The sequence below is a fragment of the Aspergillus nidulans genome, chromosome VIII (genome assembly GCF_000011425.1).
Source record: "Aspergillus nidulans FGSC A4 chromosome VIII".
NCBI lineage: Eukaryota > Fungi > Ascomycota > Eurotiomycetes > Eurotiales > Aspergillaceae > Aspergillus > Aspergillus nidulans.
This window is the reverse complement of record NC_066264.1, coordinates 4,564,559-4,589,766: the sequence shown is the minus strand read 5'-3', so window position 1 is coordinate 4,589,766 and position 25,208 is coordinate 4,564,559. Positions and strand designations below refer to the sequence as shown.

The following is a 25,208-nucleotide window of genomic DNA, read 5'->3' as shown; positions in this document are numbered from 1 at the left end:
ATGCGAAAATCCAGCCCCAACCCCGTAAGACAAATGGTAGTCAAGAAAGCAGCCCTGTCAGTCGATCCATGATAGTTGCGTTGCCACTCTTAGTCATACGTAGGGTACTTGGGTAGGTACCCGCTCCCGCTCCCGTGGCTCTGGGTCTTAATCATCGAAAAGTGTGCGTTTCAGTATACAGCTGCGGTCACGGGTATCAGATTCTCTAGCTAGTCTATGTACATTCACTTCACAGTTCACTTTTGCTTCTTTTTCGCCAAGCGCTTCTGAGCCCGCACATCCTTCTTCATTCTCGCATCCACAATCTTGTACTTGCCCTTGACGCCTTTAGGCCGGCCAGAGATACCCCGGTTACCTCCTTTGGCAACGACCAGTTTCACGTTCTGCTTGGGCTTCTTCTTGGCCGCTCTGCTCATCATTCGCGCAATCGCCTGCGCCTTATCTCTCTCACTCATTGTTTCATCGTCCGCCAGCAAGGCAGACTTCTTGCGTAACTTCTCGATCCTCTGTGCTGCCTTGAACTTCTTGCGGCCCTTGGCCTCCATCACCTTCTTGATAGGCCGTGCGTTGATAGCGCGCCACTTCTCCTGGATTGCGGCTGCGGCTGCTTTGGTGATTGGCCTGTTTGGTTTACTGTGTTTATTTTCGTCATCGAGGAACCACTCCGGGAGACCATCGACGTCTCGGAACGCATAGCGGTTGAATCCGTCATCGAACACATCTTGTGACTTCTTTTCTCCAGTAGCCATTTGTTGAGCCAGTGCCATAGCCTCTGCCGTAATGATATCAATGTCTGAAAATCAGTTAGAATAAGCTCTTTCTTAACCCCTCGACGTTACTTACCGAGTTGGCCATTCTTTTTGCGCGGTTCATCCGTGTCCTCGTACTCATCATCAGAAGAGTCTTCAGACGGCTTACTATTTGCCGTTTCCTTGACCTTCTTCTTTTTCTCAGGAGCAGCTTCACTTTTCGGCTGCTCTTCCTCTTCCTCTTCCTGTTGCTCTTCCCGCTCGTTCGCAACAGTCATGTTGTTTGTGCCCTCTGCTTCGTCCTCTTCATCCTCAACATCGTCTAAACCTTGAAAGATGTCCTGGTCAAAGAACAGTGCAGCGTTATTGGATAGAGCACCATTGGTAGGAACAACAGGAACGTTGGGTTTTGCTTCGTCTTCTTCGTCATCGCTTCCTTCTTTGTCCGAGTCAGAGAATCCTTCCCACTCGTCCGCCTCGTAGTCTTTCCGAGCTTTCTTCGCTCGCAACTTCGAGTCCTTGTCTTCTTTGCGTTCCTGATACTGCTCATATAACGAGTCAAGTTCTCTCTCCAACCGATCCCCCTCATCATCGCTATCATCGTATTCCGTTTCGGACTCGGACTCTTCGCTTTCGCTCTCAATGACAGCCAATTCCTTGCCTGATGCCATGGCAGCGGCCGCACCGGCCTTCTCAGCGCGCTTGAGAGAAAATGTAGCATCCTCCCCTCCGGGACCCAGTTGCTCCATTCCAATATCCATAGGAGTTGTCATGTGCATCTGCATTCGAACGATCTCTTTGCGTTTCCTCTCATTCTCCTTGCGCCTTTCCTTCTTACTTCTAGCACTCTCCTTTTCCTTAAGACGGAGAAGTTCTTCTTGGATTGCAAGCTCATCATCCATAGGAGCAATCTCGGCAACCTCTTCGGCTTCATCATCCTTGGCTTGTCCCTTCTTTACTACCAGTCCAAACTTCTCGCGAACCTTGAGACGCCACCTGAGAAGGTTCCTAAATTCTTTCTTACCCAGAACTTTCAGGTCCTCACAGCAATTCCTGATCTCGTCGGTGGTTTCTGGAAGTCGATCCAAAGTGGCTAAAGCAAGGTCTCCTCCGGGTTGTTGCTGGAAACTAAGCTTGTTGCACGAACCGAGAATCGCAATCGGATCTGTGGTGTTGATGAACTCCGTTACAGGGATCTCCTTAAATTGTGTCCAATCGCCCTCTTCATAACCCTCTCTCTTCCGCTTCTTCTTCTCAGGGTTGAAAACCTTGGCCTCATTGTTGGGAGTAGGATCTGCCAGTTCGGCAAAGACATGTTTGGAATCAAGGAACTTGGGGTCAATGCGCTTCGGTGCCTTGTAACCGCGGCAGACAACGAAGATTTCGGCGGACACATTTCGAGAGGACGGAGGCTTGGTCGCTTCGACAGACATGAAAAGCTGCTTGAAAACCCAAAGTAAAGGGTTGTAGTCTTTGGATCTGAAGACCTTCGTGACAAATGTACCACCCTCAACAAGAAACTCTGTAGCGAGTTTTAGGGATTCGAGCACCAGTTCCGCTTGGGAGAAAGCATCCTGAACCCACGCCGTACCGACGTTCGGAGCACCATCGTGCAAGACAGTATCCGCTTTCCAGTGCTTAAGATGCGACCGAATAGTGGCGCGACACTTTTCAGTTGTGATATCTTGTTGGAAGGTGATAACTCGGGGGATAGGCTTGATTGGGGCCAAGTCGACACCGACGATTAGACTTTGAGCGGGCATGCATTCTGCGGCGACTTGACACCATGACTTGGTGGACGGTCAGTTTAATTTCGGCCAAAGAAGCAAATATCTGGTGTACTCACACCTGGTGCAGCACAAAGATCGAGCAACACCTTGCTCTTTTCCAAGAAGCCATACTTTTTATTCAGCTGTACCAGCTTAAATGCTGCTCTTGCCCTGTATCCCTTTTCCTTTGCCAGGCGATACCACTTATCCAAACGACCTTTACCGTGCTATGAAAAATCAGCATAAAAAACTCCTACCGGAAAACATCCGTTAAACCAAATTGAATACCTTTTTTTGGATCGCCATTGTGAGATACCGGGTGTCCAGACGCGGACTCGACAAGAACCCGGGACGACAGAGCTAACCTGGATATGAGGCTTGTTCTTGAAGAATCCAGTTTATCGGCGAGAAAAAAATCCAAGGACTTATCGACCGAATCGACGCTAGTTCAGTCCTGGCCCACATAATTGACACCTAAGAGGTCAGGCACCGGGCGGTGAAGCCTGCTGATAATGTGACTGACATCAGCGGTTGGTTGGGAAAGAGGGCTGAGATAACAATGGCCTTGCTAATACTCCTCTGATCTTAGTTACTTCTTTCTCTCATCGATGATTCCCATAAGCATTTTAGCGCCTTGAAATTGTTCCACATATTGCAGCGTGCTTTGGTGATGTTCTTATCGCAGCTTCCATGGCGTCCCCGGCTTCTCGCAAGAGAGTAAAGCCTAGCCCCCAATCGCCTGATGTCACTTCGCCCAACAGCAAAGGCTCCAATTCAGGGAGAAGCTCAGTAAGTGTGTTCTTCTATTCCAAGCTATATAGACGTGCTTGACTACTTGGATTGGAGCTGATCTTCATGGAAGTGGTATCCAAGCGTCTGGCCATCAAAAGCGGCCCCCATTACCGAGGTAGCCCGTGAGAGCATCTCGATGGGCAAACACACTCCGTCCGACGCCGCGTCTGAGTCAACAATCCCACTCTATTCACCAAAGCAACAACGGAATCCTTCTCTTCAGCTTACCAAAAGAGCAGGCGGGTTGACAAGATCTTTACCCGCTAGTGCTACAACAACCCGCATCAACATTGCTTCTGATGGTTCCACATCGGGCCCGGCAGAGGAGCAACCGGACCCCACGTCGTCAGGAAAGACCGCCGATACAGATGATAAAGAGATATCGAAGGATACAAGCGCGATAAAAGCAGCTAACTCAGAAGATCATCAGTCGGACCCAACAGGCGAGCCTGCGGTCTCGAGCAACCTGGATGCGGCGGTAACTCAACCTGCTGGGTGGCTCTCCTGGGTATACGCTCCATTCGTATATAATAAGACCACAGCAAGCTATTCGACCGCGGAAACAACAACGGAACAAACGGCAGAACCTGAAATCCCTGCAGCGGACCATTCGTCGAATCAAGACAACGAGTCTGCGCCTTCAGAGCCAAGCCCGGAACAAGACAAACCTTCTGAAGTTACAGAAATCACGTCAACATCGCAGAAACGCTCCTGGCTTCAGATGTGGTACGGCTCATCCCCGACTAAAGGGCCGAAGGCATTCAAGGATGAAGCCTCTTGCAATGCCCAGGAACAACACCCTCCTGCCCCCGTTGCGTCATCAAGGTCGGACGAAGACACTGAAAGGACGAGAACGGAGGGCGGCACTGATACTCCGAAGAGTACAAATACAAGTACCAAGCCATCTGCCTGGTCTTTCTTCTTCAGAGACTCTGCGCAAGAAAGAACCCAAGAAGCGCAGGCGACTGAAACTACCATAATTCAGGATCCACTTGCTGAACAGTCGACAAGTGTGTCCGACTCCAAAGCGGGACGCAAGACAGAAGTCATCAATAAAGGAAATGTGAAGGTTAATGCTCCTCTAAGCGGCCCGCCATTGCCGGACAATGTTGTGTCAAAATCAGCGGGTGCCCCGGAGGCTCTAGTCCCAGCCGCCCCTGAAGCTTCCAAACAATTACAGAAGATCATTCCAAACCAAGTACTCCCCAAATTCAGGGATACATTTGCCTTGCAGGATAGACCGACGCTGCTCCAATCGCTGGGTCGATTTCTCCACTACAGCAAGGAACCCAGTAACAAACATGTCTACAAACTCGCTTATCCTCAACGCATCAAAAAGGCGCTCGCAATAGGAATTCATGGTTACTTTCCTGCTCCCTTAATACGGAGCGTCCTTGGTCAGCCCACAGGCACATCCGTCAGATTTTCGACTCTGGCTGCCGAAGCTATACGCAAATATACAGATGATCAAGGCTACACTTGCGAGATACAGAAAATAGCTTTAGAAGGCGAGGGAAGGATTGCCGAGCGGGTGGACCTACTCTGGAAACTACTCCTCAACTGGATGGAAGAAATCAGGAGCGCTGACTTCATTCTGGTCGCGTGTCATAGTCAGGGCGTTCCAGTGGGAATCATGCTGGTCGCTAAGCTAATACTGTTCGGCTGTATCAATGCGAACCGAGTAGGAGTCTGCGCGATGGCTGGTGTAAACCTCGGGCCGTTCGCTGATTACAAGTCTCGGTGGATTAGCGGATCTGCTGGGGAGCTGTTCGAATTCGCCTTGCCTTACAGCAAGGTCTCTAAAGATTACGAGTCTGCCTTGAGGACGTGTATAGACTTTGGGGTACGAATTTCTTATATCGGAAGTATCGACGATCAACTCGTCTCTCTGGAGGTAAAAGTCCTGAATGCATTCCAAGAATCCAAGAACTAACTCAGACAGTCATCCCTGTTCTCCCCAGTATCCCACCCATACATCTACCGCGCAGCCTTTGTTGACGGAAGAGTCCATGCTCCAAGTTTGTATGTCAGACCTTAACTGTATAAGCCATAGCACTAACAAGTTATCTCCGTTAGTGTATCTCACCTAGTCGGATTTGCCCTCAAACTCCGCAATCTCGGCATCTCAGATCACGGCCTAATTCGAGAACTAAGTTCTCCCTTGGCGGGCAGCCTCTACACTGGAGAAGGCCACTCTAGACTCTACGACGAGGAGGCCGTATATCGGTATGTAAACAACATTATCTCATGTAGATTCATGCTAATGATCTAACCCGTAGACTCGCCATCGAGTTCGCCCTCGAAACGTCCCCTGTCTCCAATGCACCCCTCCACATCAAACGGAGCTACCCGCCACCAGTACCAAATCCTTATATTCTCCCGTTTGCCATGCGTGGTCTCCTGGAAGAAGAATATGTGCGGCACGAGCTATACAATGAGACCATGGAACTCCTGAAACAGTTTGATGAGTGGAAGCCGACAAGTAAAGTTCTTAAAGATGTGAAGTTTCGTTTAGAAGGCATACGTTCTAAACTTTGAGTATCAATACTACACACTACATGGAGAGTTTGGGTCTCATTTGGCTGTCTTTGACCTTCTGCGATAGTGACATTAACCTTTTGAGTAGATGATTCGTAGAGTTGTTTATAACATAGCGGAATAATTACGTAGGTCGTTCATCTAAGATAGAGGTTCTTCTTAAAGCTGCTGGGATACTGCATTTGTGCACTCAGAAGAAGGATGCAATTTGACGCAAACCAATTAAGTGGGTATACATCTTTAGCAGCATTATCAAATATGGTTTTAGCCAAAGTCCGTTGTCGCCCATAAACTGCAACCTTCATATGCCCGAAATGCAAATTCGAAGACGTCCCTTTCACCCCTGAAAGAACGCCGTTTGATATGCACCTTCGATGTCATCTGGGTTCGTTCTTAGCTACTTATATCTTTGACACCAGAGTAAAAGGCCTTACTCACCTCTCATTCCAGTCAACGCCTCGTATGATATTGCATAATTAGATGCGGCACCTATTAGCCGCTCTAGGCCTTGACGAAGCTCTTCAGTGAAGCTGTCTAACGAATAACCGTCTTGACTGCTACTTGTGCTGGTGCTACTGCTGTTTCCAGGTTCAGCCTGAGCACTCTTCACTAAATTCGCCTGGTAGAAGATCATGAGTAAAGCATAGCTGCCCTGCATCATGCAACACGCGAAGGAGGGCATAGTTCTGGGGTATTGCCTCCGTGGTAGTGACTGCAGGACTCGAGGAGGGTTGTTGCTGTCGCTGAGTGGCAGGGGTATGGGTAGAGAATCGAACATGTGTGAGATTAACAAGGATGCTTTCAGGCAGACTCTGGCTGAATGCTGACTGGTATAAGGGAGCTCGCTAATGAAGGAATATTGAGGCAGTAAGGGCTGGAACTCAGATGCTGATGAAGATGTAGAGGTTGACCGTGTATACTCGCTTGAAGAGGACTGTTGGAATTTGTCCAAACTGCTACAGGAGCAGCCGACGCTTGAAATCTCATTCGGATGCTCTGGGCTTTCGGCAGCACATTCTGGAACCGGGTCGTCACAAGCATTTGCCTTGCTAAGATCACAATGCCTTTTGAGGAAAATCGGTATGTCTGAAAATGCTCTAAAACGGTGAATTTTGATTTGGGCGCTGGTGATAGTGTCAGCTTTTACTCTTAGTATGTTTGCGGCGGTTCAGGCACGAACCTGGATATTTTTATCCGTGCAATTGTACGGATACTCTGCGCTGTAATTCGCTCCGAGATACCGCTGCTGTTGCCAGACTGGGCAACTGAAGGGGGTAAGCTCGACCGAGCCAATAGCGCGCTGGCCCATGTGTCAAGTCGCTGCATGCTTTCTACAATGTATGGCATATTTGTCCTCGTTGGGATCCACTTCTTGACGTCGATAACAAATTGTGTGGCAGCTACCAGTATTTGCTGGGATTGGATGAATATGGACCAGCCCTGAGAGGATAACCAATTAGAATTGCGCATGAGATATCTAGCAGGAAAACATACATTTGGATCAGCGGCGAACCTGGGGTAAGGCGTTACAAATTGCGAATCGTTGGCATCAATTGACAGAGACTGGTTTGAACATTAGAGGACTCGACCAAGATCAATAGCGAACTTCTGGACATGCGGACATACCGTTGTGCTCACGATCGATCCCTGGAGGACGCAGTAGTACTATTTGAAGGACAGGCAGTCAGTACCTGAAATCCATGTGAGATGGATGATAGAGAGAGCATTACTGTCATCCACCAAGCCCTTCTTCGGGCTTCTGCCATTTCATCGTACTCTTCGCCAAGGGTATGCAGTGACATATCCAGTGCTATTGCTAAAGCTTGCCCAGCACGGTACCTCATCTTCAGAAGGTTTCCGCGCTGGGTGTATTCATACACAGTAAGCAGCAGTAATGCAAGGATACTCTCGAGCTCAACTGGGGTATGAGGATGAAAGCGTTCTCGGTTGATGCGAGGGCGGCCCTTGAACGTTGTTTCAAAGGGGTTCGTAGGGGAAGCATGAAGCTCGCAGTCAGATTCGACTCCGGCATTGGCCATCTGCGCAAACTTGTGCGCGTATGCCCGCCGTCGTATGACTGAGCGAGGTGAAGACGGCTCCGGATCATTTGGATGTGGTATCAATGCTAAAATGGCGGATATGGCCAGACTGAGCGGAGAACCCGGCTGATAGGCGATGACTGGCTCCTCAGGAGACTCGGAGTAAGGCTCAATGCAATCCAAGGGGCTGTCGATATAGGCTGGCCCTACCCTTGGTGGCAGGATGGGAAAATAGTTATGAATGAAATCGTAGTACGCATTCAGGCTGATTCCACCGTCAGCACAATCACATATACTGGAGAAGTACAGCCCACATGTCATGTTCACTGCCATACGTCCTGACCACGGATGGCGATGAGACGCTGGACGGTGATAATGATGGTGTCGGTTCAACTCGAGCTTGACCGGTGTTGCCACTATCATTCGCACCAAGTAAACCAGCAAACAAAGATTGGAAGTCCGATGGAAAGTCTAGGCTTCTCAGCCCAGCACCAGGACTGGAAAGTACATCAATCTGGCCAAACAAGGCAGCTGCGGTGTTATGGTTAGAGTAACCCTTGATGTAGAGAGTCGGCGGAATGCTAGACTTACTGTCCTCCAAGCCAGGAGTCAACGGGGTGATTGTTTTTTGGACATCATCCTCGTGAACGGTGGCTTCCACAGGAAAGGCCTTTTTCTTTCTGGGCCTGGGGCCGCCTCGCTTACTGGGGATATACGAGCACGTTCTTTGCTTGCTCTGACACTTGATAGGAACGGTGGCCTTGGTCAGCGGGTCATACCTAAAGTACATTGACGGCCCTAGCTTTGACAGTGCTAGAAGGGTTGTTTACAAGGAGCAGGGATGGATACATACGTTGACGCAAGGATCTTGACCATCACAGCGCGTTCTTGAGGCACGACTGAAACTTGTTAGTGCAAAAAGAACCTAGGCATGCCAGCAGGATGGGATTGGACACACAACAGGCTTTCTCCAGGCAAAGAGAAGGCGAGAAGGATCCACGGAAAGCTGGGGGATTGCTGCAGAAGCCACGGCTGCCCTTACCATGATAAACAAGCTACTTTCACAGGCGGTTTTGCAAACTTCTTTCGGGGTTTGGAGTCGATAGACTTTGTACCGGGGACTGCTGAGGTGCCATAAACCATGATGAATTAAAATAAAATTCATCAGTCAAAGTCCTAAAAGGAGGTGTATGTTATTGTGCATCACTCCGAGCGGGGACAGTAGTAGTGCAGTGGCATACAATCCCCCCGACGGTTTAGCCACGGGGCAACCCGATACTAAAGAACGAAATCGAGGCCCGAACGACTAATCTCAGTGGTTTGAAAGTGGTCTGATATTGGGGCGTGGATTAGCCAGCCGATTAATGCAGACTACTACTACTAGTAGAGGAACGAACGGGGCTGTCCCAGGATCAAATCCCGAACTGTGAGATGTCAGTCCACAGGTTGGTCACTATTTGGACAGGGTATTACCTTCCATAGAGATAAGCTGGAATGGTCACAGGTAATGAGATTCAGGCTAATGCCGGCGGGTTGTATTGGCTGTGGGTGGGCACTTTCCCTGTATTAATAGACGTCGTCCTGTTTCCTGAAACTCCCGGGGTTTGGTCCTTGAATAAATTGCAGTGCAAACTTGGCAAAAGTGAAGTGGTGGCAATATGCTTGTATGCATCTCATCTCTGTTTTAAGGGTCTCCAAGCAGCACGGAAAACAAAATAGAAGCCAAGGATGGGTATGAAGCACACCATCGTCCGGAGACTGGTTGAATTGCCATTTTTTACCCTGTTCCAGTCTATCAAGATCACGTGCGCCGGCCCTTTCTCGGCAATGGCTGTCCCTTCTCATATAATAATTAGAGAATGGTCGATGGGTTCGAAAAGTGGATAGTATGTGGAGAAGCACCGGCATCTACATCCGGCCGTATAGATCTTCGGCCGATATCTTTCATGTTCGTCATACAGTACGATGTGCTGATAAAAGGACTTTTTTCGTTCATTTTCGGGGTGAGCGTGGTGGGGATGGGAAACCAATATTATTTGAAGCTGATTTCAGTGCGGAGTATACTTCTCGTAATTCATTCATTGTCCATCACGCAAAGCTTGGGAGTATGATTTTCCTGTGCTTGAATAACCCACGCGAAGGTCCGTGGATGTAGGATTAGGTACGCTGCACGACAGACAAAGTACAAGTATATACCCGCATCTTTCTAACGGTTCCACCAGCGGTTCATCTTCCGCATACGGCTCGTCAGATGGGAGTACCTGAGCGGAATGTTTGAAGCCTTTAACCTGGATCGAGTTCTTCTAACAGCACGGGCTGAGATCAATGAATGGTTTCAAAGCCAGGAATTGTTGGGTTCTCTAGCGCAGCCTAGGCTACCGCATTTGGTGGTATAGAAGCAATCGCAGAATAGCAACCGGACAAAGGGGGTGCTCCCAGGGTCGAGAGAATGAGAAAGCGTATTTATCTTTGGAATAGGATCATGGACAGATGCGGCTATAGAACCCTAGGCTGGGAGCTGCCCGTAGTTGGGCTGGCGCAGCAGATCTCCACAAGCTCCGCGGCTTTGATGCCGGTAGTGGGCCACAGCTGTTGGGCAACCCTGGCATGCATGAGATTCTCTCCCACTATAGGCTTTCCTCAGATCCAGCTTCATATGAACATACCTGAGAAGCTGCTTTGGAACTGTTTTCGCGGAACCAATTTATAATCGAGCCAGCAACTGGTCGAGGAACCGTTCGTTGCAAAGGGAATACTGGGAGTTTTCTCTGATGGCGCTGTCAATGCGTGTTCCCGTGCCAGGTTGCTTCTTGGGGCCTTTCCATACGCTTAACGACTGTATGTGCTTAGTACACCTAATTTCTCAAGTCATAGAGGAAACCATTATTCAATCGTCTTGCGGTGGTGCCAGGGTGTCAACATCAATTCCATCACACACGCCGCTGAGGCAGTTGAGGCCGTCATGGATTAAGTAAGAGGTTTCCATTTACCTGCTGGTTTCGCCGGCCAATGCCAATAAAATATTCGAATCTCACAGGCACAATGATATCAATAGCGTGGATATCTGCTCGGAACTCAATCCATTGCTCAATTCGTTGTCTTTGAGCCATTGCAAAAGGTTGTACCAGGCTTGGGGGATGAACCACAGTGGCCAGCTGCAAAGCCCGGAATTGGCGATTAGTAGCAGCACAAAACTAGGAGGCAATGAAACTCTGCACCTAGGTAGATTATTTCTGAAGAAGCTGTGAGGTTGGTGAGCGAGATTGGGAAGAGGGAGAAGATGGATGATGGGAAGAGAACACTGAAGGTGGAGGTACTGTTGAGGAAGGAGCTGCCACAGGGTTTTGCCTCCTTGGTCCGTTGTATAGTGCTCGACCACCTCCTTCCGGTCTAGTCCTGTCTGGTAGCAATAGATCTGACCTTTTACGCTACGCGACTGAGGAGTCAATATTCCGCCAAGAATCGTAATGGTTGACACTGTTTAGACCGTGACCCGGTTGGCTGCAAGGTCGAATTCTATTCTTTACTCTCCATCCATTCCAGGGTTGCCCAAATCCTTACTCTAGTGCAATATGAAGATCTAATGCTTGGTATTATACGGTTCAAGAGAAATGCCAGGAACACGCGTAACGCTGGCCCACACGCTTTCAGAAACTACGGCCGGAAGCTTGTGTCCTCTCAGTTGCTGGTCAATCAGCCACATCCCCACGACAAACTCGGCTCGAGTGAGCAGACCGATCTTCTGCCCATCCACGAGGTTCCAGATCTGCTCGAGGACGTGATTCGGTAGACGACTCCTTGACCAGATATCTCGAACCACAAGGTTGACGACCATGTCCAGCGCGGCCGGAGGATACATTCCAGGTGGTATCTTATCTGGCTCGAGATTTTCGTCTAGTACTTGGCTGGGATGTATGAGCAGGCCTTTGTTTGCAGCCCATACGCCCTCGTATCTCTTCCGCTCTTTCTCTGTAATCTCACTTCTCCATCTCCTGCGCTCTCCTTCATTGTGCTTATGCGGGTGCTTGTTGATAATGTGGCTTTTGTGCTGACGGCGACGCTGCTCATCTTCGTCGTCTGATCTGGCCTGTGGTCGAAGCGTCTCTCGCAAACCGCCCGGGCTAGGATTGGGCGTACGGTCCTTTTTATGTTGGACGTGCAATAAGGAGCGAGATCGTGATCGGCGCCTGCGTTGCGGTGGAGGTGGTGGCGGCGACTTTCTTGCCTGCAGTGCTCTGTTCGACGCCGTTGACGAGGCTGCGACTGCGTCCGAGGGCGCGTCTCGGCTCGCAACGGTGTGAACGCTTGTGCGACTGGCGTTGTGCGCCGGGCTGTACAAGGACACAACGCTCGGGCTGGACGACAGCCCCGCTGGAGACTCGGCGCGTCCTGGGGTAGATTGGTTTATGTACAGATCATGCGCGGTTGCGGCTCGTCGTGGTGGAAGTGTTGGCGGCCGCTCTTCAGACAACGTCGCTGCAGAAGCTTTGGAGCGAAGAGGCAGAGGCGGTTTTCGAGCTTCATCACGCCGCAGTCCGTTCTCGAAGCGATGGCTAGCTGACTTCGACGCCGGTTCGCTTAGGGCGGGGGACGGTTTCCGCGGTATAGGGGGCGGCACGGGACGCGGCTTCCTTATGGGCGGCCGGGGCGACGCTGAAGATTTGGAAGACACGGGCCTTTGATCAGAACCCGGTTTCGGCGGCGAGTGCTCTGGAGTCTCATCCTGATACGGGTCTAGCAATCGCGGGTTTATAACTGGCTTCCGAACCGGGATCGGCGAGGACAGGTCTCGACTCGGTACTGCTCCATTTCGTTGCAGCCGGGTCCTTTGCACGTCATCACTCGTAGTCTTGCCGCCCGGGCCTTGTACGCTTCCGGTAGCGATCTCAGCTGCAAGCAACTGCGGTGATTTCTGGCGAGCAATCTCCGGCACACTTTCATGGGCAGATCGTGGCCGGTCGCTGGGTGCGGTCGCGGTGGAGTTTGCACTAAACAGGGCGATTTTGCCCTTGATCGAACCGGGCTCTGGCAGTTCTGAAGGAGGATCGGGATCGGAATCGAGCAGTGACACTGGTGGACGATCTGCCATCATCGGGGACTGCGGTTTGGGAGGCACCGCATGGCTGAAAGCGAGTAAAGCTCCCTGTAAGGCGGCAGCCGAAGCGGGCGGGTTCACCGTACTATTATTTAGAGAGCGGGGAAGCACGACTCGACGGGAAGGCGTCGAAGGTTTGGCCATTCGTGGGACAGTCTAGCTCTGGACCATGGTCGCGACGCAGGTATCGAGCTTCGGCTTCGTGATCGTTGAATGATCGTTGAAGCTTTGGCGGGTCGATAATGATAGCAGATCGCGGTAAATAGGAGAAACGGGACGCCTCATATCGGCTAAGATGAGGCTGGTGTCAGCTCGGGTGCACGTTGCGCCCAAGAGCCACAAATGACACATGCCGCGCCCCAGTTATAATATTAAATGTTTCAACTCGTTGTTCACGGCTGCGGTTATGTATTTTAATTATTGATTATTTGATATTTGATTATTTGATTATTTGATTATTTCAACTATTTTAATTATTTCAGATTGGTTTATAAGATTATTTTGAACAGCTTATTATTTTATTCGTTGACCAAAGTGCAATTATGCCGGTCCCAGCCAACTGGCCGAATCTATTCCCCAATTCGAAAGTTCTATGACCCCGGGCCATTAGGCCATTATTCACGGCTGGCTGGCAGCGCAGGGCTTCCCCGCATCCCCGGCCTTTAATTCTGGGCTAATATCGAGCGACTTCTGCCAAAGGGTTGAACGTGTGATCGGCCCACATTATTCCTAAGGCTAGCTCTGATCGGGAGAAACTCGTCTCTTTCGTGATGTGCCAGGACTCTCAGGCTCCTTCCCATGCCTTCCGTATCCCAATACCCTGCGATACAATGCCACTCTTTTGACGATCTTGACTGAGCGTTGCGCGCTGAGGTCCGCCTATGAGACGCTATGACGGAGGAAAAGAGCGATATCGGCCAAGGTACGGAGTCCTTACCCAGCGCTTTCGTCTCCGCATCCCCGCACTGTGTCGGTCAGTGACAGGACAGGAAATAACCGTTGAAGCACAGAAGGTTCAGACCCTCAGGAAATTGACTCCACGTCTAAAAGTGAAGGCGCCAGCCATGATCGCGAGGTGGAAGAGACCTCGTCCGCTACGGGCCAGACCAAATGCTCTATTTGCCAGAGTACGTTCAGGCGACCCGAGCACCTCAAACGCCATTTTCGCAGCCATACCAAGGAGAAACCGTTCGAGTGCACACAATGCGGACGTCATTTCTCCAGAACGTATGTTATAACGATCCTCGCTTTTCATCGTCTTCTTTACAGCGTTCTTGGGCCATCCAGCTAATGAATTGTCCAGTGATACCCTCCATCGTCATGAGTTGAGTCATCACACCATCGGCGCCGATGGAGGGAAAGACCGCACGCACAGAATCACCGTCAAGACGTTCCGTGCTTGCTATAAGTGCGCGCTCGCGAGGGTACGTTGTAGCGGTGGCATGCCGTGTACGCGGTGCGAGACGAGGTCCCTCGAATGCCAGTATCCGACCGAGCGACGCTCGAAGGCCAAAATCCGAAAAGGTGTGACCCAGCCCATGTTGCTGGACGACCGCGATCCGTTCTCTGGACAGTCTTCGCATACCTTCTCCGTACAGGGCCCCGAAACGTCCCGAAACGAAGGCAGCGGGAATCCTGACATCCAGCCTGGATATCAGATCAGCCAATTCCAGCTGCGAGTACGCGCATCCCAGAATCCTTCCACATCGTCCCCAGGCGGTACAGCGGCGCCCGAAATGCATGCCCGTTCACAGAATCCGTTGGAAAATAGAGAAGAATCGCATCTCGTCGCGAGCCCGTCCCTAGTTCGACCGGATGTTACTGCTGTATCAGAGGCAGTGCCACGGACGTTTCCTCCGCTTGCCGGTGTTAACGGACAGTTTTATACTCCGGCGCAAGTTCAGAATGCTATACCAATTGAGCAAAGACGGTTCAGCCACCCAGTGGGAAGTCGGCAACATGAAATTCCTGGACCTGGTACTGCTGTTTCTGGAATTCCGGGCTCGGGCGATCAGAATGCACAGTTGGACTTCTCGCAGTCATTTCTAGGCCAATCCACAGTTTCTCCATTAAACTGGCTTTCCAGTGACCTGTTTCTTGAATCGGCTTCTGACCATGGCTTGCCATCCGGACCCCTTCCGCAGCCCTTCCAAACTGGTGTATTCGACAGTTCATTGGGCCAAACGACATGGTTGCCTCCAGTCATCAATGCGGAGCCTAACGGCTCGTCAATATCTGGAAGTATTTCTCATACAACACCGTCTGCAACTACCTCGCTTGGCGATGTGGAAAGCCCAGGTAACCTCGTTCGAGGACCACGGCAATCTTCACAATCTGGACCATCCAAGCGCCCAACCGATTACAATATCGACGAACCGGTTGAGCGACTTAATAAACAAAGGAAGCAGTCAACATGGCCCACTCAATTCGCGGAGCCCCTCGACATCTTTCTGAAGTTTCAAAACGTCAATTCGAAGCCCCGATTTGCGTTCCCTCCGCCAAGCGAAGGGCAAACGAACACCATACCCGATACACAAGTCAATTGCAAGCTTGAAGATTTGACGTACGACCAGATACATGACGCATTCACCCGGTTATGCTGTACGCAGAATTTCCTATTCTCCGAATTTGAAACGAGCAGTTTTCCTAGTGCACAAGCCCTGTCGAACTTTCTTCACCACTATTTTCGCTTCTCTCATCCCCTATATCCGATAATTCATACCCCCACATTCAACCCAAACAAATGCCATTGGATAGTCACGCTAGCATTAGCAGCAATGGGCAGTCATTCTGCGAACCTTTGTGAACAAAACGGAACTGCTACAGCTTTTCATGAATTTCTCCGTCGGGCTCTTTGCGTTGAGGTGAGATCCACTAGCTATCAAATCGTTTGTCGCCATAACTAACTGAGGGCATGGTTCTAGAAAGAAAAACGGCAACCGGAGTATCTGCAGCTCTGGCTGATTCAGGCACTGTTGCTGAGCTGTATCGGCAGACTCCACGGGAATAGTGAAAGTGGTAAACTCTCAGCACTTGCTGACTTTGGTGATCTTGTCAACCTTGCAAACCGCCAGAGGCTACTATCTCGCTCGGAAAATCCAAATACTTCAACAGATCAATCGTCGCCAGAGCAGCAATGGCTTCTATGGGTTGAAGAAGAGGCCAGACGGCGAACTGGATATGTGATATGGGTATGCGATACGGAGGTCCTATTGTTCTCCAACAATGCTGACTGTGGCCTAGCTCGTGGACTGTACAGTGGCATATGAATTTGATACGAAACCCTACTTTTGCCTCGATGACGGCCAAGCGCCTCTTCCATGCAACGAAAATATCTGGCACGCAGCCTCATCCCGTATCTGGAAAGGGCTCCGCGAAGAAATATCAGGTATTGCCAGCTGACATTGTTACATAGCATCTTGGCTAACTTAGCCATTTAGAGCAAGAGAAGATCTCCCTATATGACGCTGTGTTGATTCTATACATTGAGAAAAGGCTTGTACCTGAAATAGGGGAACTGAGTCACATCTTGCTCATACATGCCCTATACCATCGGATGTGGGAGGTGGGCGACTATTTTCGCCGTCCGCTTTCATTCTGGAACCCGACGGCGAAGAAGCAGTCCCGAAAATTGGCGATTCCATCAGGGTCTGTCTGGCTGCCAGGAATTCCGTCCTACTCCAAATGGCGCAACAGCGCGTGCGACTGTTTGGATATCCTCCACTGGACGGCAAATGGCACCATAGCCAAAGCAAATGGCCACGAGCATCCCACAATTCTGCACCTTCATACAGCTCGTATTATCCTCCTCGCGCCGTTCCGCGAGATTCGGCTCCTAGTGAATCTTCTGGCCACACAAAAGGTCAATTGGGAGGACCGCCAGAAAGTCATTGAATGGCATTACATACTACGCTGGATTAAACACGACCAATACAAAGCGCGTCTGGCGGTCATTCATGCAGGATCGGTATTGTATCATGTTCGCAAGTACTCTACAAACGCCTTCCACGAGCCAGTCGCTACGTATCTTGCGATTCTCACACTCTGGGCGTATGGCCTGTGCTACAAGCAAGCATCTCCGGATGTCACGGCCACTCGGCACGATTCATCTGTCGGGCCTAGCGTTATAAACCTCGACCAGCCATGCTCAGATGAGCTCGTGCAGTCTTTCGTTCGCGAAGGGCAAAAGATGAAAGGAATGTTGACGAACGTAGGTGATATCTGTGCGCCGCACGGGCCTGAGCAGATCTTACGAGTGGGCTGCGAGACCCTCGGCCGTCTCCGTTCCTGGGGTATAGCAAAGGAGTTCATGGTAACTCTGATGAGGCTCGCTGAATTGGTATGATAAAGTTCTACTTTACGCTGGGATAATGGGCACACACATAGCCATCCGGAGTTCCTATCTGTACATTAAGATATTTCTTCATCACATACCTCAATTATATCCCACGATAGTTTTCAGCGTACCTGTGAACATACGTAGGGCTGCAGGCGTAGTCCTGGACCCTAACTATGATGTCACATGCAACGTTATCGATAAGGAGGTCTGGATGGAGCTGTAGCCTAGGAAGCTAGAACGCTGCCTGGATTTCTCCAACTTCTGCCCTGTACGAAGCTCAGATGCGGGAAAAAAATTCATATTTAAAGCTTTCCCCGATAGTGAGCCGCAATTTCTCACTTTTTGGACGAAGTGATCGCACGAGAATAGGTTGCAACAATGGAAACTGACCAGGACATGCATGATCAAGCCATGGCTGGGGAAGAGACAGACCTCGATGAAAAGTAGACTGATCCTTTACTTTTCGTTTTAAGTTACAAATAAAGCTGACAATTTTTTTTTTCTGGCTACAGGTACCCCAATCGCCCCCAAAACAAAGCTCCGACCCTGCCGTTCCACGATCTCTACGAAACGCTTTTCCGTCCGCTCAGGGAGATAAAGAAGAAGCCCGTTGGACCAGCAGGAAACAGGAGAAAGGCCGGACCACATGGCCTGTCAGCTGCGAACCTGAATCCTATCGAAAGGCGACGCGATATAATAGAGCGCTTCATTTCAAGATGGAGGAAAGAGGTCGGCGATGACATATATCCAGCGTTCCGCTTAATTCTCCCGGACAAAGATCGAGATCGGGCAATGTATGGAATGAAAGAGAAGATAATAGGGAAAATGCTGGTCAATATTATGAAGATCGACAAAAACTCCGAAGACGGTTTCAATCTCTTGAACTGGAAACTCCCCGGTCAATCTGCTACCTCGAGCATGGCAGGCGACTTTGCGGGCAGATGTTACGATGTCGTCTCGAAGCGGCCGATGCGCACGGAATTCGGGAATATGCTGATTGAAGAGGTTAATGAGAAGCTTGACCAACTGTCGAGTGCGTCCAAAGAGGAGGAGCAGTTACCCATTCTTGCGGAATTCTACCGGCGCATGAACCCCGAAGAGCTAGCATGGTTGATCAGGATCATTCTCCGGCAAATGAAGCTTGGGGCGACGGAGCGGACCTTTTTCGATGTCTGGCATCCAGATGCGGAAAATCTATACAGCATCTCGAGTAGTCTTCGTCGTGTCTGTTGGGAGCTACATGATCCCAATATCCGACTCGACGCGGAGGATCGAGGCGTGTCGCTGATGCAATGCTTCCAACCGCAACTTGCTCAGTTCCAGATGCAGTCACTAGATCGTATGATAGCTCGCATGAGGCCAACTGAGGACGATCCTGTTTTCTGGATTGAAGAAAAGCTCGATGGAGAGCGTATGCAGTTGCATATGGTGTCGGATGCTTCTGCGCCAGGGGGTAGAAGGTTTCGATTTTGGTCGAGGAAGGCCAAAGACTATACATATCTGTACGGAAACGGTATATACGACGAGGCTGGATCTTTGACCCGTCACCTTAAAGATGCGTTTGCAGACGGAGTAGATAACCTCATATTGGATGGAGAGATGATTACGTGGAATACCGAACAAGATGCACCTGAGCCCTTTGGTACACTTAAGACGGCTGCTTTATCCGAACAGAGAAACCCTTTTCGACAAGGTATTCATCCACTATTCAGAGTCTTTGACATTCTTTATCTCAACGGCCGAGACCTGACACGGTACACACTCCGAGATCGTCGAAATGCCCTGCAGAAAGTCATAAAGCCCGTACATCGCCGCTTCGAAGTGCACTCCTATGAAGAGGCTACAACCAAAGCTGAGGTTGAAGCTTCTCTCAGAAAGGCAGTTGCAGAAGCTTCTGAGGGCTTGGTCCTGAAGAATCCTAGGTCGCCATACCGACTGAACGAACGGCATGATGACTGGATGAAGGTGAAGCCCGAGTACATGACTGAATTTGGGGAATCTCTTGACCTTGTCGTGATTGGGGGCTACTATGGGTCTGGACACCGCGGCGGCAAACTCTCCAGCTTTCTATGTGGTTTGAGGGTTGACGAAGGACAATCTTCTCAAGGCTCAAATCCTACCAAGTGCTACTCTTTCTGCAAAGTTGGCGGGGGCTTCACAGCCGCTGATTATGCGAATATCAGGCATCACACTGACGGCAAGTGGGTGGAGTGGAATCCCAAGAAGCCTCCCACGACGTACATCGAGCTTGCAGGTGGTGACTCCCAGTATGAGCGGCCGGATATGTGGATTAAGCCGGAGGACTCGGTAGTTATCTGCGTAAAAGCAGCGTCTGTGTCAGTCAGCGATCAATTTCGAATAGGCTTGACGCTTCGGTTTCCCCGGTTTAAGCGGCTACGCATGGATAAAGACTGGAAAAGCGCTCTGTCTGTGCAGGAGTTCCTAGATCTCAAGTCCCATGCCGAACAGGAACATCGAGAGAAAGAGTTCAATGTCGAAAATTTCCGCAAGAAGCGCGTCAAGAAAACGACAAAAAAACCGCTTGCGATAGCAGGATATGACGAAAACGCTGAAGTCCAATACGCCGGTCCATCGGGACATATATTCGATGGACTCAATTTCTGTGAGATCTTCTGCCGCTCTCCTATTACTGGCGCTAACTATTGTAGTCATCTTGACCGACTCGAACGCGCCCGTAAAGAAGTCAAAGGCTGAGCTGGAGAATTTGGTTAAAGCCAACGGGGGCAGAATCTTTCAGACGAATGATGCTGTACCTGATACAATCTGCATCGCAGATAGGAGTAAGCGGTGTGTGCACTTTCACAATGTGGTAATTGACTTGCCTACAGGAACGGTAAAGGCAGCATCTTTGCAAAAGAAGGGGGATATCGATATTATTAGGCCGTCCTGGATTCTCGACTGTATCAAACAGAGCGAGATCGACGCGGGACTCCCAGACTTACTTCTTCCTCTTGAGCCTGGGTATGAGATTGCAGACGGGTTTTGATACTTTCTAACGCGATGCAGGCATATGTTTTTTATGACCAAAGACAAGGAAGAGATCGTCGCAGGTAGCCTGGATCAGTTCAACGATAGCTATGCCCGAGATATTACTGTCGAGGAACTGCGAAACGTAAGTGCTGTACGAGTGGATAATTGATACCCACTAACATCAACAAGCTCCTGGATCAGATGGCAAAAGATGGAAAAACCGACAGCTTCTGCAGTCCTGAAGCCATACAGAAGGTCACAGAACACATCCAAGAGAAGGTGGACTCCGGGTGGACAATGCCATGCGGTTGGCTGTTCAAAGGACTGGTCCTTTGTTTCCCCGAGAACGAAAACGATTCGGCTTCAGAAGGCCCTGAGCCGAAGCAATCACAACGAATCCATCTAGCCCAGAACACGGCCAAATTCGCAGGCGCCAGCGTTACAACCTCATTAAAGGATACATCTATTACTCATGTGGTCGTGGACCCGGACTTCACATCGTCTGAATTACCCAAACTCCGCAGAACACTCTCAACGCGGAGGAAGCTACCGCATATCGTCAAGGTAAATTGGATTGAAGACAGTTGGAAAGAGAATACTCTTTTGGATGAAGAGCGTAAGTGCCCTTGCTTCCTCAGTTGAGCAATCATGCAAGATGTCTAACTCGGTGCAACCTGGTCATCTAGGGTTTACGCCGTCCGCTAACTGTTGACGAACATTACCCGTAGCCAATTTCACAGACGAGTGTCCATTTGCATCAAGTTATACATTACAGAGCACATGCCAGTTTACATGCGCAGATACCCCAACATTCAACTCATGAAGGTCTGAGCTCCCGTCAGGGCCCTAGTTCTGAATTACATTTCCACGCCGATTAATCACTTCATGATATAACCTCCCCATTCTTTCCTCTCCCCACTGGCAGTAAACAAATATCACCAGCTGAATGAGAGCGATGCCAATAGACACTGTGATTCAGCGCTATAACCGTCAATTGATGACCCAAACGTAGGATGTAAGAGGGCACCTCAAAAAAAAATCATGGACAGAGTTACCATAGTCGAAGCAGAGCAAGAGGACGCAGCCTCTATTTTCCGCTCTAGCGAGCCTGGCGAAGGAAAATACATGTCATCCCAGGACGGAACCTGCAACCTGTTTTCTGTCCGCCTCGCGAATCGCAAGACGAGCTTGGGACGTCCTCGATTGGGTAGAGATAAGGAGTAAGCAGTAGCCAGGCAAGCTTGATGGTCCATGCGGCACTGCCCGGTCCTGCCCTGCCCTGCTCTCCTTACTGGTATCTCAGGCGCTACCCTGTAACGATACCAATTAGCTTTATCAGGTTTGATATGAAGGCTAGGGTTAGAGTACGGTCAGAGGCGTGGCTTAGGATAAGCGGTGGTTAGATTACCCCAGTATTGCCGTGCTACGTAGTCGTTAGTGGCACTAGGGCGCGATATGTAGCGGCCTGCACCGCCTGCTCACCATATTGGGAAAAGTGTAAATATTGAATGCTACCCTGCTTGGTAAGAAAACTAGAACACTAGCATCATGAGATCAATGGGCTGCTCCGCAGAATCTTACACAGGGAAGCTGTACACGGCAATAAAACGAGGGTCTCATCGGATGTATCTCTTCTATATTCGGTTATAGCCGTTATGTGGGAAGGTCGAGAAGTAGAAGAGAAGAATAAAACAACAAAAAGAAAAAAAAAAAAAAGGGAATCTTCTTAAGCGCCCAAACACCCTAACCTTGACTCATGTATGTTGAACACCCCCCAAGCAGGTTACCCAAAATGCAAATACAGACCAATGTAGTAGAGCGCCATGATGCCCGGATATAGAATCGAACCGAACCGAATATAGACGCCTGGCGCTGTGCATAGCCAAAGAAGGATGGAAAATATAAGTAACAAGTGAAAGTAGCTGTAGATCAGAAAGACTCGATGGACACTCCTATCCACCGGGCCGGGATTTCAGACTCGAGCTCCTCCTCCGGGTCGAAAACGTATGGAACGAATCTGGCCTGACTGCCCTTGCGAGGAGGTAACCAGACCTGGGCTCGAGTTGGTATGTCATCACGGAGTTTGCCTCGGCGTCTCATGTTCATCTCCAAGACGACTATGCGGAGGAAATCGCTATTCTCTCGAGGCTCGCGCTGGCGGGACATTGGCGGTGCCTCGGGGTCGAACGGAGACGAGTGTCGAGAACGATTCTTCGAGCTGGAGAATTGGAAGCGCCCCGTTCGGGACCCGCCGCTACCTGAACGATGGTATGTTTGCATCTGTACTGATATGGGGCAATTGTGCGAGTCAAATGTGTCATGTGGTTGATCCTGAAAGCTGTACATTTCCGTAGGCGAAACCATAATTGGATTCAGATATCGACGCAGTGCCGGAGATGGCGTTTCATCCATTGGGGGCGGCCTCCGATCGTCTGTCATTCCGGGAGTTATGCTTAACAATGAACGGGTGAGGAAATCATCGGGCTGAAGAGATGGTGATGCGAAGTTCGAGACACTTTGCGCTGCGGATTTTATAGCCCGCAGCGAAGCAGTTAGATTTGACTTGAATGAGCCTAGACGTACAAAAGATCGGGCGGTAACGAAGGGCTTGGAAGGCGCGGAATCCAATGGGGATGATTGACGACTAGTGATTGTGTGCTCATCGTCAGTGTCTGAATCCGTGTCTAAAAGCGGATGGTTTGAGGCACAGTTCTCGCATTTGGGAGGGCTTCGGCGCCGAATCTTCTCAGATGGGCTTGATGGGCTTCGTTGGCTGGACGGAGTAAACGGTATGGAGAGACTGGACGGTGTTTCTACATCGGTATCCAGCGACGGCACAGACTCGGCTGAGACGGAAGGGGCAGAGTATGAAAACGTCTCGCTATCACAGTCGCTAGAAACAAACGATTTATCCGTCTCCTCCGGAGGGCTGAGTAAGATGTCCAGTGTAGAATTTCCTGTGCCGTATAGTGGCGGGTCATCAAGACCGTCCATGAGCAGCTTGCTGAAATGCTGCACATGATTTCCACGAGGCAATTTTCGAGTGTCACGGGCACCCCGACTTCGTCGAGGAACGGGGATCGCAGTGGCTTCTAGGATAGACGCTACGGCTGTTGGTAGTGGCCGGTCATTCAGGGTAGACGACGAAGACTGGCGGGTCATTCGTGTTCTTTTCGGAGTTCTTGGTTCTTTTCTTGTCGACTGCGTCTGGGTAAGTGTCGGCCGGTGGCCTCGTTTAGGAGGAATGACAACAGGGTCGGTGTGCACGTTCATGGGCTGGGCGTCTGGTGCTGTTTCAAGCGCCATTTCATCCTGACGTAGACTCATATCGACAGCGGACGGCGAAACCACAAGTTGTTTTGGCGATGAAGCAGAGCTGAACAGGAAGCTCCTAGGGACCATCATGTTTACTTCTTGAGGCCGCGAAAGGTGTTTTTGGAGGCGTGTTCCAAGCCTGACGAGGCACTCTGATCGAGGGTCTGAGCGAGATACATGGATGAATCGAGAAGGGGGCGGCGAAGAGTCCGGTGTACTTGGTACGGACGTTCGGCGTTAGGAAACGAAAGAAAGAAAGAGTTGCGGTGATGATAAATAATGTAGTGGTGAGTAGTAGTGTAGTGCTGTAGATCCACCCACAACCGGTGTGTTGGCACGTTAAGCGTGGAGGCCCGATGCGGGAGACCGCTTAGAGCTGGAGTCGGAAGGACGCAGGCACGCGACTTGCAGGTCTCACGGTCGGGAAGAACAGCCACGGGAAGGGCCTCGATGATCAAATAAAGAGTCTGAGGCTAGCTGACGCCAGCAACGGATGGTGCTAAGGAAAGAAGAGAGTGAAACAGCTGAAGGCGGATTGGAAGAATGGAAGAATATGGACGGATAAGCATGATCTCAATCAGACTCAAAAGATAAGGAAGATGCGGGTGTGACGGCATCCGCTGGTGGACCGTCCGTTTGGGTCTGTTACTTACCGTCTGCACATTACGCTATCCGGTATTAGAATTACAATTAGTAATGTTATGCCTTTACTATATGGTTTTTGATTGGTTCATATGAACCCAGTTTCTCTTCGGACTACCTAGTCTGTTTCTTTGACAGCCAGCCATGACACATAAATACTGGTACTCTCATTACCCTTACTCCGAGTATGTCACTTCCGTAGTCTTGCGGAAGAGTCGATGGAGCCAAAAGGCCTAAAGCAGCAAATGATCACAAAGCCACCTAACTAGCTAGAAAATCCATCCCCACGCAAGAACATTCCATTTCTTTTTCTGGCCCACCGAGCGACCGCTACTATCCAGCCGAATGTTTCAACAGAGTCAGGGATAAAACTTGCTTCGTCGCTGCCTTGCTGATGCCTGCGTGCCCAACCTCCTCGTTTTCTACTAGTTTTCCACTACACTGTACATACAAATTCGAGGTATTACTAATCCATGAGGTGGAATGAGTGTCAGGGTAGGGAAGGCTCGGCAACGAGTCATCTGACCGGCTCTTTCACAGTAAACAACCAGATCTAACTTTACTGACAAAAGCAAGCATTGCAGCATCTCACAGGACAACTGAAAGGAAGACGGTGCTCCGAAGCTGAGCTCAGTAGCACTGTGACAGAGTGTTCCCAGGTCTGCATCTTGTTCCAGCTGTCGGCGGAATCTCGGCTTTCTTGCCTCCAGTGAAACCGGTGATCTTCTTGGTATCTCTGTGCAAGCATAGAAGCACATGCTATCCTCTACCACAGCCATATACCCAGTATGAGTGAAATACTTGCGTCGTGTATAGAGTAAGACAATAGATATAAAGAACTACCGCTCATCTGACAGAGGGAGAACTGAGTTCAAAAAGCTGAGATACTGTTCTAACAAAAAGAGGGCTTAGTCAGCTGGCTTATCAGACCAACCGCAG

General features: G+C 50.1%; 7 protein-coding genes across 7 annotated transcripts, besides 2 other annotated features; 3 read left to right on the top strand and 4 right to left on the bottom strand.

The window, feature by feature from the left end:
* Positions 1-21,515: part of a sequence feature (contig 1.3 1..127977(-1)) that runs on past the window's edge.
* On the bottom strand, positions 170-2,824 carry spb1 (rRNA methyltransferase spb1; the record flags this gene model as incomplete). The annotated part of the gene is made up of 4 exons (XM_652604.2): positions 170-793; positions 844-2,539; positions 2,596-2,745; positions 2,807-2,824. 4 exons carry the CDS (start codon positions 2,822-2,824, stop codon positions 237-239), a joined length of 2,421 nt encoding a protein of 806 aa, XP_657696.1. The 3' UTR covers positions 170-236.
* Positions 3,111-5,915, top strand: ANIA_00093 (uncharacterized protein; the record flags this gene model as incomplete). Its single annotated transcript, XM_652605.2, has 6 exons — positions 3,111-3,307; positions 3,381-5,204; positions 5,253-5,332; positions 5,387-5,536; positions 5,590-5,792; positions 5,875-5,915. The coding sequence occupies exons 1-6, from the start codon at positions 3,209-3,211 to the stop codon at positions 5,913-5,915; spliced, it is 2,397 nt and encodes a 798-aa protein (XP_657697.1). The 5' UTR covers positions 3,111-3,208.
* On the bottom strand, positions 6,186-9,059 carry ANIA_00094 (uncharacterized protein; the record flags this gene model as incomplete). The annotated part of the gene is made up of 8 exons (XM_050611072.1): positions 8,930-9,059; positions 8,741-8,786; positions 8,479-8,629; positions 7,579-8,303; positions 7,475-7,513; positions 7,029-7,411; positions 6,287-6,912; positions 6,186-6,229 (listed from the first exon to the last, which is right to left on the bottom strand). Exons 1-8 carry the CDS (start codon positions 9,028-9,030, stop codon positions 6,186-6,188), a joined length of 2,115 nt encoding a protein of 704 aa, XP_050469338.1. The 5' UTR covers positions 9,031-9,059.
* Positions 11,468-13,202, bottom strand: irs4 (the record flags this gene model as incomplete). The annotated part of the gene is made up of 1 exon (XM_652607.2): positions 11,468-13,202. Exon 1 carries the CDS (start codon positions 13,124-13,126, stop codon positions 11,468-11,470), a length of 1,659 nt encoding a protein of 552 aa, XP_657699.1. The 5' UTR covers positions 13,127-13,202.
* On the top strand, positions 13,874-17,455 carry ANIA_00096 (putative C2H2 transcription factor; the record flags this gene model as incomplete). Its single annotated transcript, XM_652608.1, has 8 exons — positions 13,874-13,904; positions 13,993-14,209; positions 14,286-15,583; positions 15,740-15,846; positions 15,907-16,173; positions 16,226-16,370; positions 16,423-17,321; positions 17,438-17,455. 8 exons carry the CDS (start codon positions 13,874-13,876, stop codon positions 17,453-17,455), a joined length of 2,982 nt encoding a protein of 993 aa, XP_657700.1.
* Positions 17,700-21,143, top strand: ANIA_00097 (DNA ligase (ATP) DNL4; the record flags this gene model as incomplete). Its single annotated transcript, XM_652609.1, has 7 exons — positions 17,700-17,764; positions 17,834-19,944; positions 19,991-20,122; positions 20,171-20,303; positions 20,349-20,454; positions 20,502-20,928; positions 21,088-21,143. 7 exons carry the CDS (start codon positions 17,700-17,702, stop codon positions 21,141-21,143), a joined length of 3,030 nt encoding a protein of 1,009 aa, XP_657701.1.
* Positions 21,516-25,208: part of a sequence feature (contig 1.230 1..4800(1)) that runs on past the window's edge.
* ANIA_09523 (uncharacterized protein) lies at positions 22,242-24,127 on the bottom strand (the record flags this gene model as incomplete). The annotated part of the gene is made up of 1 exon (XM_863812.2): positions 22,242-24,127. Exon 1 carries the CDS (start codon positions 23,715-23,717, stop codon positions 22,242-22,244), a length of 1,476 nt encoding a protein of 491 aa, XP_868905.1. The 5' UTR covers positions 23,718-24,127.